The sequence below is a fragment of the Meleagris gallopavo genome, chromosome 10, assembly GCF_000146605.3.
Source record: "Meleagris gallopavo isolate NT-WF06-2002-E0010 breed Aviagen turkey brand Nicholas breeding stock chromosome 10, Turkey_5.1, whole genome shotgun sequence".
In the NCBI taxonomy this organism is placed as follows: Eukaryota; Metazoa; Chordata; class Aves; order Galliformes; family Phasianidae; genus Meleagris; species Meleagris gallopavo.
The window spans coordinates 12,749,961-12,768,769 of record NC_015020.2 but is presented as its reverse complement, the minus strand read 5'-3'; the positions used below and the strand labels follow the sequence as shown (position 1 = coordinate 12,768,769).

General features: G+C 38.3%; 1 protein-coding gene across 2 annotated transcripts in view; it reads right to left on the bottom strand.

The window, feature by feature from the left end:
* Positions 1-18,809, bottom strand: part of LOC100539868 (ras-specific guanine nucleotide-releasing factor RalGPS1-like) — a 41,074-nt gene that overhangs the window by 8,209 nt on the left and 14,056 nt on the right. For both annotated transcript variants that reach the window (XM_031554834.1, XM_031554835.1), the window contains exons 4-6: positions 14,961-15,011; positions 9,170-9,253; positions 1,228-1,317 (exon numbers count right to left, since the gene is read on the bottom strand). In XM_031554834.1, the coding sequence (XP_031410694.1) occupies positions 1,228-1,317; positions 9,170-9,253; positions 14,961-15,011 (225 nt within the window). The remainder of the gene's footprint in view (positions 1-1,227; positions 1,318-9,169; positions 9,254-14,960; positions 15,012-18,809) is intronic.

Here is an 18,809-nt window from a genome sequence, read left to right as displayed (position 1 = left end):
GGTGAGGTGGGGAAACAGCAGCTGGTCACCAATGCCATTCCCCAGGGCTCGCATCTGGGGCCTTGCTTTGTTTATCAGTGATCTAGATCAGATGATTCCATATACCATAGTCCCAACTCCTACTAAATGGCATTACTTGTCTTTGTCCAACCACTCAAGCAGTCGCTCATTTTTTCCCCCCACTGGCTCCCAAATAAAGTAATCTGCTGTCCTGAAGAAGGATGCAGAACAACAACGTGGCTGATTAAAAAGAAACAAGAGTCTTCTAGCTGCTGCCAGCATTGAAACAGATGTCATAACCAATCAGGATAGCCTGGGAACTTCAGGAGAATGCAATTATTAAGTCCAATTAGTTTGTGCATGTATAGAATGAGATACCATTAAAGGACAGCCAGCTATACAACAGACAGACAGTAGTCAGCACAAAAAGTTCCGCCTAGTGGATTTATAGCTTCTCTGAAAAGTTAATTAACGGGACCTCTGGCACCATGCTGCTTTGATAACAACATTGGTGTAAACAGAAAATGGCAATAATTGCGGCAACTTTATATTAGAAGCCATATGTAAGCAAAGTCAAGACAAAACAGCAAGTAAATTAACTGACATAAAAGCACCCCCATGTATTTTGCTGTCTTTTTTTAGGTTGTAATTTTACAACTCACAGCTAAGTGATTAATTCAGTTGACTTCAGTTAGTCAAGAATTCTGCCTCAGAAACAGCAGCATTTCTGCAAACACTGCTGCCTGTAGATGCCATCAGACACATTCAGTGTGCTGCGGCCAAAGCAGAACCTAACGACAGGCCTGGCCCTGCTTTGTTGCCAAGAAGAGCTCTGCACTGTGTTCACTACTGGAAAGTTCCCATCTCTACACGTAATGTTTGGGTTTATTCAACATTAGAAAACATTTGGTAAATTATTTAAGTAACAATATTTCAAATAACTTACCATTGTGCTTCCTTAGTAAAGCTTTTTTGATGGCTTTTTTCCTTTTTTTTCCTTTTTGGCAGACAAAGGCTTCTATTTCAGGACTTTGGTCTGTGATATTTCTGACAACTTTGTTACACACACAAGCCAAACATCTAATCATGTCAGGAGATAAAACCACAGCTAAACTGGGTATCAGATAAATATTTACCTATGTGTATTTCTGAACTGACCAACCTAATTACAAGATCCTTCACTGTGGTGAATCCCACAGTCCCCACCATCACCCCTCAATTTCTTACCTTTGCAGTTTTAATATAGTGGCTCAAAACCTCAGCTCTTATTTTTAAGGTCTGTGCATGTAGAATCTCTCTGACTACCCAGAAGCTTACCTGAAAAAGAAAACAGGCCTTTTGAAACAGAGCATCAACATTACACATTTAGTTCTGTCATTTCACTAGCAATACATCAAAAGTCTCACAGTGTTCAAGTTCCTTCTACAACATATGAACAAACCTAGAGAATTCAAAAAGTTATACTACCCAATGCCTACCAATAACACAGACTTTAATGAAAGACCTGATTTTTTTTTTTTTGCTGTGTTATTCTGCTCATTTGCACCCACCATACCATCTACCATTACATGGTCAAGCAGTTGCTTATAAATCAAATTAATAAATCCAGTATATGTTTAGTACTAAATTTGAAGAGCCTTTTATCTTGCTGTTCTCTTTACTTATCGTAACTGGTAGCTGTGCACTCCAGACCTTGGTAATTACATGCTCTGTTTCTGCTTTTCCACAACTACAAAGCTGCACTACTCAACTCACAAATATCTTACAGTTCACTGACAATGGCAAATTCTCAACACTACTGAAGAAACATACTCAGACTGGAGTCACCTGGACACTGGAACTTACAGGAAGAATCCTATGCTGCAACATGGAGTTTATTATTCCTATCTTACTGATGGCTAAATCAATTCCCAGCTAATACAAAGCATATTATTAGTTTCCTTTGTTAAGTTTTACAGTGTTGGCTTACAAAAACTGTCCTTAGGTTCAGTACAGCACAAAGGATGCTTGCTGCTTTTAGTCACTATATGAATGCCTCATAAAAGCTATACTTTGAAAACGTTTTGATAACATTTCCAACTTTTTCTCTCCCCACATCCTCCACCCTCTTACGCTTCAGCACAAAGAGGAATGATAGAAAATACATTTCTTCAGATATGCAGTAAAACAGTTGGAAAGAATTAGCATAAGGTAGTAAACACTGCAGCTTTTATTCAGGCACCCAATACAGGTTAGGAGAAAATTCACAAATTAGCAAGGTACAGCATAACTGCTATTTGCAAAACTACAGAAGAAATGTATGCTCTCTAATGCAAAGAGCTGTCAATCTGTCATGCTGCTGATTTTTAAGATTAATATTAAACTACTATTTGTAAACTAACATTGTGTACATGCCCAAGTTCCTGCCAAAATTTCAATTTAAAAGAATAACAATGAAAATCCTATCTATCCTGTTTAACTCTGTACAGTATGACAAGTCTTCACCCATAAAAGCACTGAAAAATGAAAATAATAGCACAAAAAAAAAAAAAAATAAAGCTACATTTCCAGATGAACTTGTCTGATCTGATGAGAACTGAGGTGTCCTAACACGAAGTCTGGAACAGTAAAGCAGAAGAACTACCAAAAAAAATCTAAAACCCTACAAGCATCCTACATCATTGCTTCCCTTTGGTCTGTTTATCCAGGGTCATATCAGCCAGGAAAGGAAAAAGTCTTAGAGCTCAAGTTTTCTTTTTGCCTTAAAAAAAGAGAATAACAACAGCAATAAAAAAAAGCACCAAAGTGTCTCCTGAGAGACTGTTACCCAGACGAAAGTAAAATGTGGTTCTGTGCAAATAGCATTACTACAAAATATCTAAGTTCTACTGAAGTATTCAACAATACTTCAAAGTATTGTCAAAATAATTTAGACCTCAATGTGATGTGCTGCTGTAGTTACACAGCTTGAGAAAAACTATACCCTTGAATGATTAAGATGTTTCTTCAGAGATGCTTTCCCTTTGAAGAACAAAGAAATCTCAAGTTTTAACATTGGTTTTTGCATCGCAAAGAATCCCATAGAGACAATGCTCTCTAACTTATGAGCCTTTGGACAGAAAAACAGAATTTGGATGAAAAAAGAGATCGTTTGCAGTAGGTCAAATTAAGAAACTCTTGCTCAAAGCATGGAACAATGCTTCAGTATATTCATGAGAATAGAAAAACAAAGCATTTGGCACGTTGGCCTAAACGTCTATGGAAGTTCATCAGTCTCACAGTGACACAGGCCCCGTACCACACAAGTACTCCTGTTTACTCAATGAAATCTGGTTTCTATCCCACTCCCAGCCAGACTGGGGTCTCAGTGCTTCCAAGAACTTACAAAGAAAGCAAACAAAACCAACTCCAAACCTCCTCCTCAGCTCTGGGTTGTCCAGTGCCTTCAGTGAGAGTAAGCAGCAGGAAGAACTAAACTCTTGACCACTTCCAATCTGACCACCTCCTCTCCTCCTTCATGCATTTTCATTGGTACTGCCAGTGGTTCTGTCTGGTCTATTCTACAGTGCCTTTATAAATCACCACCTCGTTTTTCCAAATATTGAAAAATAAACAATTTAAACAAAACCTTTTGTTTCAAATCAGCCACACAGAATCACATTTATATTTTATTCAGGTTCTTTCTTCACATTAGCAATGGACGGTTCCATAAATACTGTGGTTATTTGCTGTAAAATGCTCTCACTGTATTCACATCTTATTCCCACCACACTGTCCACCCACCCAACAGTTAGACTCCTCGCAGCTTTTGGGCATCCATCTCTTTGATATCAGCTCAAGACAGCACTTAAACCCTTACTTATATTTATGTATTGACATTCTTCCCTATCACCATCATCACATAAAAACAGATTCAACTTCTGAATGCATTTTTCCTCAAATCACAACAGTTCAAGCATTTTAAATCGTCCCTTGCTTGCCATATCTGGAATACCAGCCTAGCTATACTGGCTCTTTTAAGCTCAGTAGAGAACAAAGGTTCAGTAAATAGGTAAACTTGACAATTTTGTACACTGACACATTTTTTTACCAATTTCAACAGTTGTATATTTTGATACAACTAACTTTCAGAAAAAAAGCTTCAATAGGCAGGGATCACAGTTTTTTTTTTTTTTTAAGAGTTATGTGGAGAAATTGCTTTTTTTTTTTTAAAGGAACTTAATAGCAGATGTGCAGATCTATGCAGTACTGCATCACAACACATGCTTCAAGAATACAAGGATCCTGGCATGGAATGATTCACTGACTTCTCTTCTGTGAACTCGAACTGTTTTTACAGGCACCACATATAATTATCACATAACTAATGCTGGAAATACACTACTTCGTTCTCAGTAGACTGCAATCAACTGCACATAATCGTTCCTGTTTCCAAAACGCTATCAGCAGATCAATTTGCTGTGAAGCAGCTGTTACTGATTTAATGTTCTTTTTACTTACAACGTGAGAGCTGTTCAAGGCTCTCCTTTGGCAAGTTGGGGGAAAAAGGAAAGACAGATGCACGATGCACATTTAAGCTCAGTGGAATTTAAAGGTGAGCAAAAATTTGACGAAATGGATTTGTGGCCAGTAAAGCCAAGAGTTACAATGATTCTACTGAATGTATTTTAGCTGTAAACATTTGTACCCCACAAGAAGTAGGGCAGGTGCCCAACAGGAACTGCCTTCAGCTGAACAAGAACAGAGAAGGTAGACCAGGCAAGGAAGACAAAAACTTGCTCCGTTGTATCTTCTTATTCCAGCTGCTACTGCCTATGCTGTTTGAATTCTTGGCTTTCCACTGCTCTCCAAAAGATGGCAAATCTAAATATGAACAGCACTATTGAAATGAATGACCCCTCCACAATGAGGCATTCTGAACCGTAGGCCCACACCACATCAAAAGTTATCCCAAGTACTGTCTCAGTAAGCCAAAAACTGAAGTACTAACATGAAGAATGTCAATCTGCAACTGAAACAACACTTGCAGCCTTTTGATCTCCTCTCCAGTCCCAGCACGTGAAAGTAAAACTGATGACTTTTCCTCGGTGCCAGAATAAAGACTGATGTAAACTTCCTGGAAGAAGTTCCTGCACATGGTATGTCCCCTGGCCACCAAAGCTGCATGCTGCAGCTTCTCGGAACATTGGCTGGAGGCAAACTAATCCACCTCACAAGCAGTCGTTAAGTACTTGGACTTGTTTCTTCTATTATCAACTCTCTGACCCTTCAAAGTAGCTTCTCCAACAGGCTGATAAGAGTCACCTAGCAACAATTTTTCAAAAGACATGTTAAAGAGAAACAAAGAAGAAAAAAGAAACGAGAAAGAAGGCCTAGAAATGTCTCCAAGTCTTCTGCCTTTAAATGTAGTCAAAGAGACAGACCAAGAACTGGAACAACTGAATGCAGCAGTGCTGACAATGTGAAAAACAGACAGAAAAGCTACTTTCCTTGATCCAACTGATTTGCTGGTGAATTGCAATGGCTCCAAGTACTTACCACCTACCTGTTAAAAGAGAGACCTCGGCTCAGCAGCAGAGCCCCAAACTGGCCTGTCCCGAATCTATTATTATCCACAAAACTCAAAGACATGGCAAAGATGCTCTTGTATATACATATACAGCACTCTTATTGTAGGGATTTCCCAAAGACAATTTCAGATTACTGACAATGTATTTCTTTCAGATGTTAAAAACATCAGTAACAAGCTAATACAATCTTTGGAAGCAGTCAATGCAGCCGAAACCCAGAAGGAAAGTGAAAGTTAGGACAAATCAACAGAATTATAGAATGGCCTGGGTTGAAAAGGACCACAATGCTCATCTCATTTCAACCCCCCCGTTATGTGCAGGGTCGCCAACCAGCAGCCCAGGCTGCCCAGAGCCACATCCAGCCTGGCCTTGAATGACTGCAGGGATGGGGTATCCACAACCTCCTTGGGCAACCTGTTCCAGTGCCTCACCACCCTCTGTGATTATACAAATACTTTTTGTATAACACACAGATGATTAACTCTGCTGGAGGCCACAGAAAAGAAAACCTTTCAACACTAAGAAGGCTCTCAAAAAATTGTTAGTGAAGACATCTTTATCTGACAGAGTTGCACATCTGACTTCTATGACTGTACAGAAGGTGCTTACATAGGGTCAATCTTACCTATAAACCTAAAGATTCTGACTAGAAAATTTGCAGCTCTATTTGCACGCAGCATAGAAAATGTCTACATGAAGGATATCTGAAGAAACCCACAGGCAGCCTCTCCTTGCATCAACCTGCCTGTATCTTTACTGCTTTTCTGATGACTGCTCCCTTTCCCACAAGAAAGAGTTCATAAGCAAATCTCAGCCCCTTCCTGACTGCATCATTACTGGTGAGGCCTTCAAATGCAAAGCCAAAGGGGCAAAAAGGGATGGCAGAGAAACAGCACAAGAGACTCTGCAAATAGCAGCTCAAAGCTAGTCAGATTGCTGCATTTTATTTAAGGTTCTCCTTCACCATGTGGAAAAAAGTTGAAGAACAGGAACAGACCTTTCAATCTACTGAAGCACTGAACAAACTCAGACACTACACAACTTTGAGTCACTTAGTTTTAATATTTCTTCTTGATCTGTCCTTCAATCAGAAGTTCCCTGAAACAAATGACAGTGCAGTCGAAAAAGACGACAGGTGAAAGTGCCAGTCACAATCAACAATTATCCAACATGCACCATGGAATAATGAAAGTACAAAGTTCCCTTCAGAAGTTAGCAAGGATTTCTAGAGAAACAGGACTGTGAACTGTTATGAAGAAAGGTGTTGCAGAAAAAGGCAATTATTCCTGGTATTGTACTCTCCGTATTGCATGCACGTTGACATTTCTGTATGAATCTCTATAAAAACTAAGATAGAACAAAGTACTGCACATCAAAAGTCGATAAATAGAGCAAAAAACATTTGGTAAGCATTCTGCAGAAGAAAAAAATACTGCAACAACCTTTGAAAAAAACAGCTAAAATCTAAATTGATCACAAAACCAAAACAGTGTAAGAATGAATGAGAGACAAGATAACACTACAGCAATAAATGAATGGAATTTTGCTAGATGAAATTTCTGTGTGCTAGTCTAAGAATACTGCATTTAGACGTTTTCTAAACATTATTTAGATGCTACTAAGATGTTAATTCTATTGTTCCATCTTTAACAACTACTTTTAAGTCACAGGCACCTGTGGCTCTGGCCAACTCTACAAGGCACACCTTCCCTCCCTCTGTCCTTAACATCTTCGACTGGTTAGATACTTTCAAACTGTGGCTCTGTAATGACAGAGTTAGCAGACAGTTAATTGCTTATTCATGTGACCTGGCTTACCCTCCTCACTTCTTTCTAAGAACTATATTATACCAATTCTTTAACATGTTTCAAGCCTGAGGAACCTGGCTCTGCTCAGCCTGACTGAGAGGGGATGTGATTAAGGTTGATAAATATCTAAAAGGACACAGGAGGCAAATGGATGAGGTCAGACTCTTTTCAGTGGTGTGCAGTGACAACAAGGAGCAATAGCCTAGAAGTTCAACAAATGAAGTTCCATACTGATATGGGGAAGAAATTCTTTATGGTAAGGGTGATAGACCACTGGGACAGAATGCCAGAGAGGTTGTAGAGCCTCCTTCCACGGAGACATTCAGGACCCAGCTGGACACTGACTTGTGTGACCTGTTGCAGCATACCTGCTTTAGCAAGGAGGTTGGACTCAGTGATCTCTGAGGTCCCTTTCAATCCTTGCAATTCTATAAAGTTGACTGTTTAGCCAACTTCTGCAGTTCCTTGTTATGTTATACCAAGACAAAATTGTAAGTAAGGTAGTTGAAGAACACTATTGTGGCCCTTACTACAAAAGCACTTTGGAACATTGAGCAAAACACTATGTTTCTTCAAAGAGACAACTAATATGAATTGAGAGCACAGTGTTGGAATCTGGTTTATCAGTGTAGAACTAGTCTCACACTGGATATACTGTAACTTCTAAAGGACACATAGGAGCTTCTAAAGAAACTATAGGAAAATTTCAGCCAAATACTGGATGGGGAGGGAACAGATTTCAGAAGATGATGTTACAGTCACAAGAATTTCAAGGCATAACATCATTTCATCAGTCAAGAGGTGAATCAGGCAACTTCTCCAAACCCAATCCCAGACGTAGTTTAATCATTAGATGGCTAAGTAATATTCTTAGTGTAGATATGTGATAAAGCTTGGTCAAATCTTAAATGTGAGCAATAATGGAAAGCGTGAAAGCATACAACAAAAGACTGAAAAAGTCAGAGGCTCAGTCTGACTGAGAGATGACTAACGAAGATGTCCAAGATTCTGGGCACAGAAAATAAATAGGTCTGGAAAAGAGCTTTTATACTGGAGACATTATTAAACATTTACAAGAAGAGAGAAGAGGGGAGGAGAATTACTTCATCTGAAAGACAAAAATAAGGTATTAAATAAAAAGGCATTACAGTTTTGAGATGCGGCTGGCAAACTACATGGCTGCAGTTCTGCAGCTTTAACAGAGGAGAAGGCTAAAATTGTAATCTTGTTTTATACAAAGAAATTTTTAAGAAAGCCACAAGTCTCAAATGCGTAACTGAAAAATTATGCAAAATAGAGAATTAAAAAATAAGCGTTAGACAACTGATGTTTGGAATTCTTAAGTTTGCTCAGAATCACCTTAAAAAGATAATCATACTGACAAAAGGCTCTTATTTCTAGGGATAAACATCTAATGAAGCAAAAGACATTTAATTAACAGAAGGAAATACCTAATCATGACTCCAGAAATCCTACATAGTAAGCTTTTGATGTGAAATGATTATTCCCATCTTTATGAAAAGGACAACCAATACGTCTGGGAAAAATGCTTAATATTTTCCTCATTTTATTCATTAGTAGCTGCTATTAAAAAAAAATCCAAAACTAAAACCAACACAGCTATTTGTTTAGCACTGGAGCCGTGATCTTTCTATACTAGCTGAAGATAATAAACTCTTTTAAGCAATTATTTGCAATTTTCAAATAACCAGCTGTGATCAACAACAAGGGATGTGCCAGAACACTTAATGCACCAGATGTTTTAAACATATAAATGTAATTACAGTGAATTTAAAAAAAATAGCAACTCACATGATTGAATCTTCTGGTGAAAGCAACTGCATTTGGAGCAGAACTGTATTTCTCTTTTTTATTCCAACCACAGCTTGCCAGCTCCTGCAAGAACAAAGATGAGAATTCACTTTTTGCATCTGTGAGTGTTCAGAGCCATAAGCATAGAGAGACACATCGCAAAACTTTCAAAATAACAGAGCAATAAGAAGTTCACACAATAACCACAAGAGTGGTGCTTCTCCTATTTTCTTCTGTAAACTGAAATTCTGTAAGCAATGTTTCCAAATGGTTTTGAATTATTAGATTTCACCTTCTGTTGAATTAGACTTTTTTTTTTAAAAATTCATCTATTATTAAAAGCCAAGGAAATAATTCAAGATCCATTTAGCTAGCACACTAGCTAAATACTGCTGTGAGCATGAATCTGAAGTAGGGAGAGGAGTGTGTCTTTTGTCTTTAATTACTATCTGAAGATATTTAAATTTAGATTATAAAACTCGTTACATCAACCAAGACGTGTCCTGTTATTTCAACTTGGCATGCTGCATTACAGAAATACCAAAATGGTCATCTTCTACAGCAACAATAAAAGAAGCACTACTTCCAGTTTTCCATTCCAAATGAGCCAATTTTATGTGAAGCTGAACAGTCAGCATTTAAGAAAGATTTGTGGAATAAAATGGTGCAAGAGGGTCTGCTTAAAAAGAAAAAAATTAAAGCCACTTTGTCGCTGTACTTGAGCTGCAATGCTTCCTGTCTGTGGAACTTACACAGCAGCTAGGCAATAACACCATATTCTCTGTTATTTACTACCTCTTAATTTCAATAAGACATTTTTAACTAGGAGCTGTGAAAATCTGAATTTACTACTGAGCTCTTCTATTCGTACACAGTAGCACACAGAACAGACCCAAATACATTCAGCATACAACCTACTCAGCAGTGCCAGGTGAAACCATCAGGAACATTATCCAGTACAGAGACAGCTGAATTATTAAAGGAGCATAATAGCAAAGCACAGCCTTTACTTTTCTTTTATTTATGCTTTCTCTTCACCTCTTTCACTTCAAAGTGCTCTCAGTTTTATTACTGTATTGATAACCACTTACTGAAACCAGTATTACACCATACATGTTAATTATCATATCAGTTAAGATAAAAAAACCCAACATATAATTAATAATTGTGCTGTTTAATGCAGTCATTATTAAAATAATCTAGCATCTGAATATTCTAAGCTCTAAAGTCAGAACAGCATGTTATCCCACAGAGTTCTGAATTTTGTTTTTAATTAAAACTTCTTAATGTCTTTTCAACCAACATCCCAAAGCTACTGAAGAGTCTCATACCAGTTAAGAGAGATCTTCAGTTCTTCCACTCATTTAAGTCTGGCATGCTGGTCTGCACTTGCTAGAGAAGGCTGATGCTCCCTACCCACAGGCACTAGGAAGAATGCATTCTCCAACTCAGCATTCTAGAGCCATTCCTTCAAATGTCACTATGAAGTTCCAGTACCAGCACCTACCCAAGAAAATGCTATCCTGTTTAACAGAAGAACACATGTGCCCATCTCCTTACATCAGCTCATCAGTGACTATGCACAAGATAACCACGCAACTGTGAGCTGCTCCTATTGCCAAGAACAGGCTAAGAGGTGAGGAAACCATCCAAGAGATCTTGGCTTGCATTCTCTGTCCCTCAGCACTACCAGTGATGCAGTTTCCATTAGAACAAAAAAAATCACAGCTTTGCACTTGGGAGAACACAAGTTGATTCATCCTCACTGGCACCTGATGATTACATTTCCTTAATAGCAGAAAAAGAAATCTAGTTGCTTTCTCAGGTTTAGACAAAGCATGGCAATTTGTCTAAAAACCTTTCTATCATTTCAATTCCTTGTTACCAAACAAAAAAGCTATGATAGTTAAAGATATAAGTGACCCATTGCCCTGGCATTGTATGGGGAAGGGTTGCACACAAGAGTTTTGCCTCACAAGCAGATCTGGTTTAGTTGGCTCTGGGGTTTTAATGACATTGATGTAATTACAATAGTAGTGGTATTTTTTAAGCCAAATCCATTACCAAGAATCTTTAGACAGTACGTAGAAGTATTAAGATTAGGGCTCAATTTATAGTTCAATACTAATACCTGATGGGCACAGGTGCAACATCTCACTCAGAGTAAAATGTCCATAGAATTATTTGATAAAAAGAGGTCTCCCTGTCTTTCAATTTTAATTGCATACAGCTTCTGCTGACCTGGGAGCTAACCTTTACGCCCCCTTCCTTTCCCACTGAGAACTAACACAACTTAGCAGCATGTGAGATACAAGGCAACTGGCCCCCTTCTACCTGTGAAGGAACACTGATGGACAGATATTATTCACATGCTGTCAGTGCCTTCGGCTTCTTTTGTGCAAATGTGAGAAGTACTCAACTAGCTACAGATATTTTTCACTGAAGGCATTATGTGGCTTTTTCTTAGGTAGCACAGATTTCTTAAAATGAATTTATTTCTAGATATATTCATCTACTCTCACAACATTTTCTTTTAAGAAGTTAGTTTCTTATCTTCTTATGCTTCTCCCTTTTGTGGTATACACTAATGAGGTAGAGCAGCCAACAAAACTAGATGTGTTTTCTTGACATTTCTTCTCATCTCCCAGCGATTTTCTGTAGGTTTGCTCATACAACATAAGCTGTGATACTGGAGAGGCAATGTTAAAAGAGCAGCAAGTTACAAGGTATGGAGTGCTGGCTTGATGCCATTATATCCAAATCATTTGATTCCTTGTACTCGTTACGCAGCTGACTGCTCATTCTGTGCAGTGCTGCAAGCAGATTGAGAAGAGCAAAGTACCATCAAGCTCAAGCAGTGGAATTTCTACATTAGCAGAGCATTAGGAAAAGTCCTAACTATTTGCATTGGTGGTTTGATTTTTTGATACCCAGTCCTTTAAAGCTCAGTGGCTACAGAACAGGCATTGTGTAAAAGCATACAGAACTGCAACACAGATGTGCAGGAGGATGGGGAGGACAGGATGACACGATACGACCTATATAGCAGTAATGCTTAGCTTTAGAAGTCCATGCATACAGAAAGTACTTCAAATAATCAGATAAAACGGTAATAGACTTTAAAGATTTCAAAAAAGAGCTAAAAAATATATATATATATCCTACTAGAAGGATCAGGGTAAACATATCCTGTCAATCAAAAAGACTAAGGATGTCCCAAAAAGAGATCAAATGGGATGCTCTTTGAAGGATTTAGGAGAAAAGGGGAAAAAAAAGGAGGGGGAAAGCTTGCTGAAATCATGAAAGCTAAATCATTAAAACATTTTCAAGTACAGATCAAAAAGGAGCCTTTGAAAAAAATCTGAGAGTAGATAAACGATGAAATCAGCATTCACAGCTAAGATATTTTCAGCAGATGCATTAAGCGGAAGCCAAACATTCTTCACTGACCCATACAGAGCCAAATGACAAAAGCCTGCTACCAGTAAAATAGACTGTGGTGCTCTAAAGGTGACTGATGAGCTGGAAGAGAATTCCACACTACTGACAATGTGGATAATAAAACGAGAAATAAAAGTTAAGCTTGAAAAGTGTGAAGCAATGCCCATAGGAAAATGCTAATTGTACCAAAAAAAAAAGGATGAACAAATCTAAAATTTATTATAGTTGAGTTGCTACAAAAATTCTGAAACAGGTAATAGGTAAACGGTTGGAATGGATGATCTTTTAGGTCTTTTCCAACCTTGGTGATTCTATGATTCTATGAAAACATCAGATCAAGCCAGGCTACAGTCAGAAAGGAATATGGAGTCATTTAAAAACAAAACAGAGAACAAATCATCCATATATTATCCCAGTACATCTACAGATCTCACATCACAAGATGTGGTTACTCTCATTTTTCTTTTTACAGAAAAGATATGAGTCAGTCAGAGAAACACAGGACACAATGGATACAGTCTGAATTCATTTGCTCTAAGAGGAGGAAAGAAGAAAGAAACTAAATAGAGTTGCTTTTTCAAATGAGGTCAGAAAAGGTACAACAGAAAGGCAGTGAAAAGGTGCATGGTACAGAAAAAGCAAATGGAACATCTACTATTGAACAGGAGAGCACAAGTTACATAGAGAGTGACATGAGCAGCACAAATAAAGGCAGCATTTTCATATTACATGCCAGAAACAACAGTAAAACATGAAGATCTACATATGATTGAATTCAAAGAGTTTGATTAGCCACAAGTCAAGGAAGAAATGCCCATTGTAGGCTGTTAAGCACTTGCATGGGTGCAACTTGCAGCTCCAAGTTTCCAGTTGATGAAGTTCATGAAGGATTTATCCATGTTTAAATACACTATTTCTCATACTGTCTCTCAGTCTCTACTGCTGGCCACTTGGTGAGGCTAAGAGGACTGCTGACAGTCACTCTGATGTTTGACTTTTTCCTGAGACAAAAGACACATTTCATTTCAACTCCATAATTTTTAGACGTGCAAACAAAAAAACCTGGCTAATTACCAGCTAAATCAAACTACAGTTAGGACTGAAAGCATAAGTGAAGCAAATGTTACATGTAAAAGCATCCCTAGCCCTGATACGCACTATACAAAGATGCTAAAAATGTTACATAAAATATTGAACAAAGCTGATCAACTCCAGATGCACTCGCTGTTCTGTGAGGTTGAGACAGCATTCCTGCATCTTGTTATTGTATAACTGGGCCACGTGTGCATGTGTGCTCTGGGAAGCATAAATAGCAAAAGCACAGAAAAGCTGCCATATTCGTTAAAATAATATAATGGACAAATTGTGGTATTCAAGCTTAGGGGTTGCTATTTGGTTTTGGCTTTTGATTCAATAGACACTGAGGCCCTGGAGTGTGTCCAGAGAAGGGTAACGGAGCTGGTGAGGGGTCTGGGGCTAATCTTATGAGGATTAGCTGAGGGAGCTGGGATTGTTCAGCATGAGAAAAGGAGCTCAGGGGAGACCTTGTCACTGTCTACAACTGCCTGAAGGGAGGTTGTGGTGAGGTGGGGTCAGCCTCTGCTCTCATGTAACTAGTGACAGGACAAAAGGGAATGGCCTCAAGTTTGCCAGGGGAGATTGAGGTTGGCGTTAGGAAATATTTCTCTGAGAGAGTGGTCAGGCATTGGAACAGGCTGCCCAGAGGAGTGGTGAAGTCACTGTCCTGTAGGTGTTCAAGAACTGTTCAGATGTTGTACAGGGGGACGTGGTTTAGTGGGAAATATTGGTGAGAGGTAGAGGGTTGGACTGGATGATTTTGGACGACTTTTTCTATCTGGGTGATTCTATGATTCTTCCTATCATACCTTTAATATATACTGAGATACACAACCAATTTGAAGGCAACAAGGCAAGCACTGTAGTTTATTAAATACTTTGGGAAAAAAAAATCACAAAAAATGTCAGCTCAGACTATCAAACCACGTTTTTGAACACATCATCTGCAATCCATCCTATTAACTTAGCTTTTCATTTGTATCTCTTAGTAGTTGGAACCTAGAATGTTCTGATCAGAATAGCCAATTTAAGATGTTTATCAAACAGACACTGAAAACCAGCGTCACTTCCAGCATTGGTTGAACACGTTTAAATTTCCATCCAAACAATTAGTTCCAGATATTTGTGTTAAATAACATCTGCTTCAGATCTATGCAAACTGTAAAAGAAGATGAGATTTATTGAACATACTTATGCTTTGCAATTCCAGAACGTATGCACAGGGATAACCCTTTTCATTTAAAGCTGAAAAGCAAACCAATGAACAACTCACCTCTGGCTGAATTGCTTTAAATACGGGGACATCCATTAGTGTTATCTGACCCTGAAATAAGAAATCACAAGTTAAATTTCAAAATTAACTTAGCAATTAATTGAATTGCTACACTGCAGGAAGACAAGTATAGTTGTTCTGTTCCGTTTGCTTTTGTGATTACGTTTTCATCTAGTAGCAAGCCTCAGAGGTTTTGGCTCTCACCAAACAGCCATCCTGCAAAACTAAAGCACTCTGAACTTTACATTTAATAAAATAAACACATCATGATAAATTATTCTATCCTACTGTTAGGTATTCAAGTCAGAATTGAGTTTAAGATGAATTTAAAAAGTTTTCTGTAAGGATCTATCCAAGAATACAAGAGTCTCACTTCAGTTACTCAAGCACAGTTTCTTTTCAGACTATAATTTACACAATTCTATTAAAAAAAAACACAAAGCCTGCAGTTGATACTTGGACCATATCTGAACCATGTGAATAACCAAGCTAAGTAACTCTTCAGTTACTAAGCAACAGTTAAAATCAAATATAGCTATCTCACCTTCACTGTGTCAGAATCACTAAGTACATTTTTATTGTGATGAGATTTCTGTTTTGCTTTGAAAGGGGAAAAGTAGGACTAGCAAAAACAGCCAAAGACCACGTTTGGCTTTCTCAAATGTATACAGAGCTTCACGTGAAGCTTTCTCTTCAGGACTGTTGCCTGCTTCCAAATCCAAAGGAAGAGATCACCTCTTCCCTGGTGTCCACACAGCACAGAAATTCCTCTGCCATCCAAGTCAATTGCAAATACCCGTTTAAGAATGAATCCAGAGGCTTTGTTCAGTTGTCCTTGCTGAAGAATTTAACTAGTGTGCTCTGGCTGAAAGAGAGCAGGTGCAAAGAGATGCACCTGCTCTAACTAAATGAGAATGTTTTCTCCAGAAACAATCACATTTACAGATTGCAGATCTCCTTCTCTTTTTAGATCTAAACTCAGACAACCAAACATAACCATGAAAAATTATCAATTTAACTGAGTCCATACACCCAACAACAAACAATATGCTCTCTCAAACATGTCTGAACATCTTTGTAAAAGTGAACACTCTATGAGCTTCCACATAAACAAGACATTCTTGGTCCCGTAACATGAATACACTCACATCTGGTACAGAGCACTGAACATAACTCTCATTTATTCACCATAATATTCACCAACTATTCCAAAAAGTTTAAAAATGACTCCCCAAACTACCATCTTAAAATATGGTTTAACATTCGATTGACCAGCAACAGTACCAGTCTCAACAGCAGCAATTCTACCATGCCTTGGAAGTTTCAATGAAGTCGAGCAAATCAGACACAGGTACCTCCCCTCCACGTTTGTTTAAGTGGCAATGATTAGTAAGTGCACCAATTCAGGACTGTAGTAGTCCAAAACATTCTTTGTCTTCAAAATTAATTCTCTATTCCCTTGCACTCAGAGCAAGTACAGTAAAAATAAACAAACTTCTGCCAAAACCAAAGAATGCCTTTTCAATGTGAAGCAATCTAAATCAAGCTGCTTTTTATTGCAAGCTGAAAAAGTGACTTATTCTTGAAGGAAACAAACAATGACTTTTTGCACTGAAGTTGGAGACTGATTCAGCGTTAAGTTTCAGCATTGTTTTGTTTTTGAGGTCATTGGGCTCACTAATGCAGAAATGCCAACATGGAGCCTGTTTCCCAGACACGGAATTGTAGCTTACCACAAAAAGCACTGACAGCCCTAAGTCATTTCTGGCAAGATAAGCAGGCAAATCTGTGAAAGCGAGTCAAGACAACACAAACTCCTCCAAATGTGGTTAATAAAACTTTGCTTTCGAAGAATTCAAAAGGCAGGCACAGGAAATACTGTCCAGTTTTCATGGCATTTCCCACCGTCTCCTAACTGGAGCAGATTAAGCTCTAGTTGAGTAGGCAAAGGATGAGAACCCTTGGATAATGACTGAAGCACAGCTCTGCCAAGAAGCCACAGCAAGCTTTATGGCTTGCTGTTATAGGTGCAGGGTATGGCTGGAGCTTTACAGTCCACCAAGTATCAGAAACTTCTAAACACGTAATAGAGCACATTCTGGGCTATGTTACACTGTAGCTGGCTCAGCAAATACAGCCTTAGCTTGTCAGTTTAAAGCATGCCTTCTTAGTGAGAAAATCTACATTCAAAGCTCTTCAGAGCAAACAAGTGGGCAAGGCATGCCTTGGGCTGGGAAAGATGTCTGGCAGGCAGAACAAATACACTTCTCCAGAAGTATGATTATATTTAAAACAGGAATGGGAAAAATCTTGTGAACGGATGTCTAGAGTTAATAAGAGTTGAAACTAATAGCAAAGACGTGTTCATAGAAAACTTATTCTAAGAAAGTTGAAAGATCCAACATTAAGTAAGTCAGATTTCATAGCGAGTTTTCAGAACAAAGGGAAACCTTCATGCTTAGAGGCCCAAGTTTAGACTGGCTAAACAGATAAGGAAAATAAATTAGGCAAATACAGAACACTCCAGTTCTGTAACATCACTTTGCTGAACTCCATCTTTACTGCATGCCTTCTAAACCATGGAAGCCTTTCAGGAAATACACTGTTCGAAGCAAATGTGTGTCAGAGTATGTCACAGTGCTCCTCAATATAAGAAATGAATGTGAGAATGAAAGGAAGAGGTGGAATCAAAAGGATGGGCACTTAAGGTTAAAAGCAGCAGAGGGATGCTGCTGGGAAAACTTTCGGAAACAATTCGTTCATCAAATTTGGGATATTTTCGGAGTTTTTTCTTGTTGTTTTTTTTTTTTTTTTAAAGTTAAAATTGAAATAAAAACTTGTTATAAATATATATTAATGATATAAAAACATCCTCACAAAAGAAACAAAATAAAAAAACCCTAACACTCAAGTGCAAAACCAGAAAACCAATTTGTTGTTCGTGCAAAAACAGAAAAGAGCATGCAAATGTTCTGCTTCCCAGGGCTCCCAAATTCCTGATCTTGACTGAATTGAACTGCTTCAGTTAGCTTGGAGCATTGTTCCTTTCAGTACTGATGCCTAAACAAATGATTACTTTCAGAAAAAATGCACACATTTTAAATAGGGAACGGTGCGTTCGCATTGAAGAAAGCTACACCCACCACAACTCAGCGTTAGCTTTCACTACTGAAAACACCTGAAATAACCACTATGTGACTCCTAATAACATCACAATATAATATGTACAATGCACAAAAAGCGATTGTGAGAAAATTTCCATTGTGCACATTAGTTTGTTACATGAGGCAAGCCAATAATAACCTCTGTGTTCTCAGCTGCATGTACTATAAAATTACACATGCAATAGAAAACCCTGAGTTTACTCTTATCTATCTTTACTTAAGCTCTTTGATTAGACCAAGACTGGAAAACTTCCTATTTTCTGTCCTTCCAGAAGTGACACGGTCGGTAACTTCATCTATATGTTGTTCTTCATTAATATTGTCACTAGATTTTAGTTTAAAGTTCTAGAATATTACTAGAAGAGATATTATTTTAACATACAGTTAATGTACTTCCAGCCCCTCAACCTCCTGAGGAACCCTACAAGGGAAAACCACCTTCACAAACAGCAAGTTGTCACCTTGCAGTTAGGACACAGGAGCATCAGCTGGAAGGCAGCCCTCTACTGCAAAAACTGTGAGAGTTTTTGTATGTAGTGGAAAGTTATCATCTGGGGATGCTCCTCAGCAACAGAGTTTAAAAAGATTTAGCTCTCCTGGCGTTGAGATGCTGGACTTGTTAAGAACTAAGTACTTCAAAAGAGTAAAACGACAACCACGTCTCTTCACATGAAGGTATTTACCC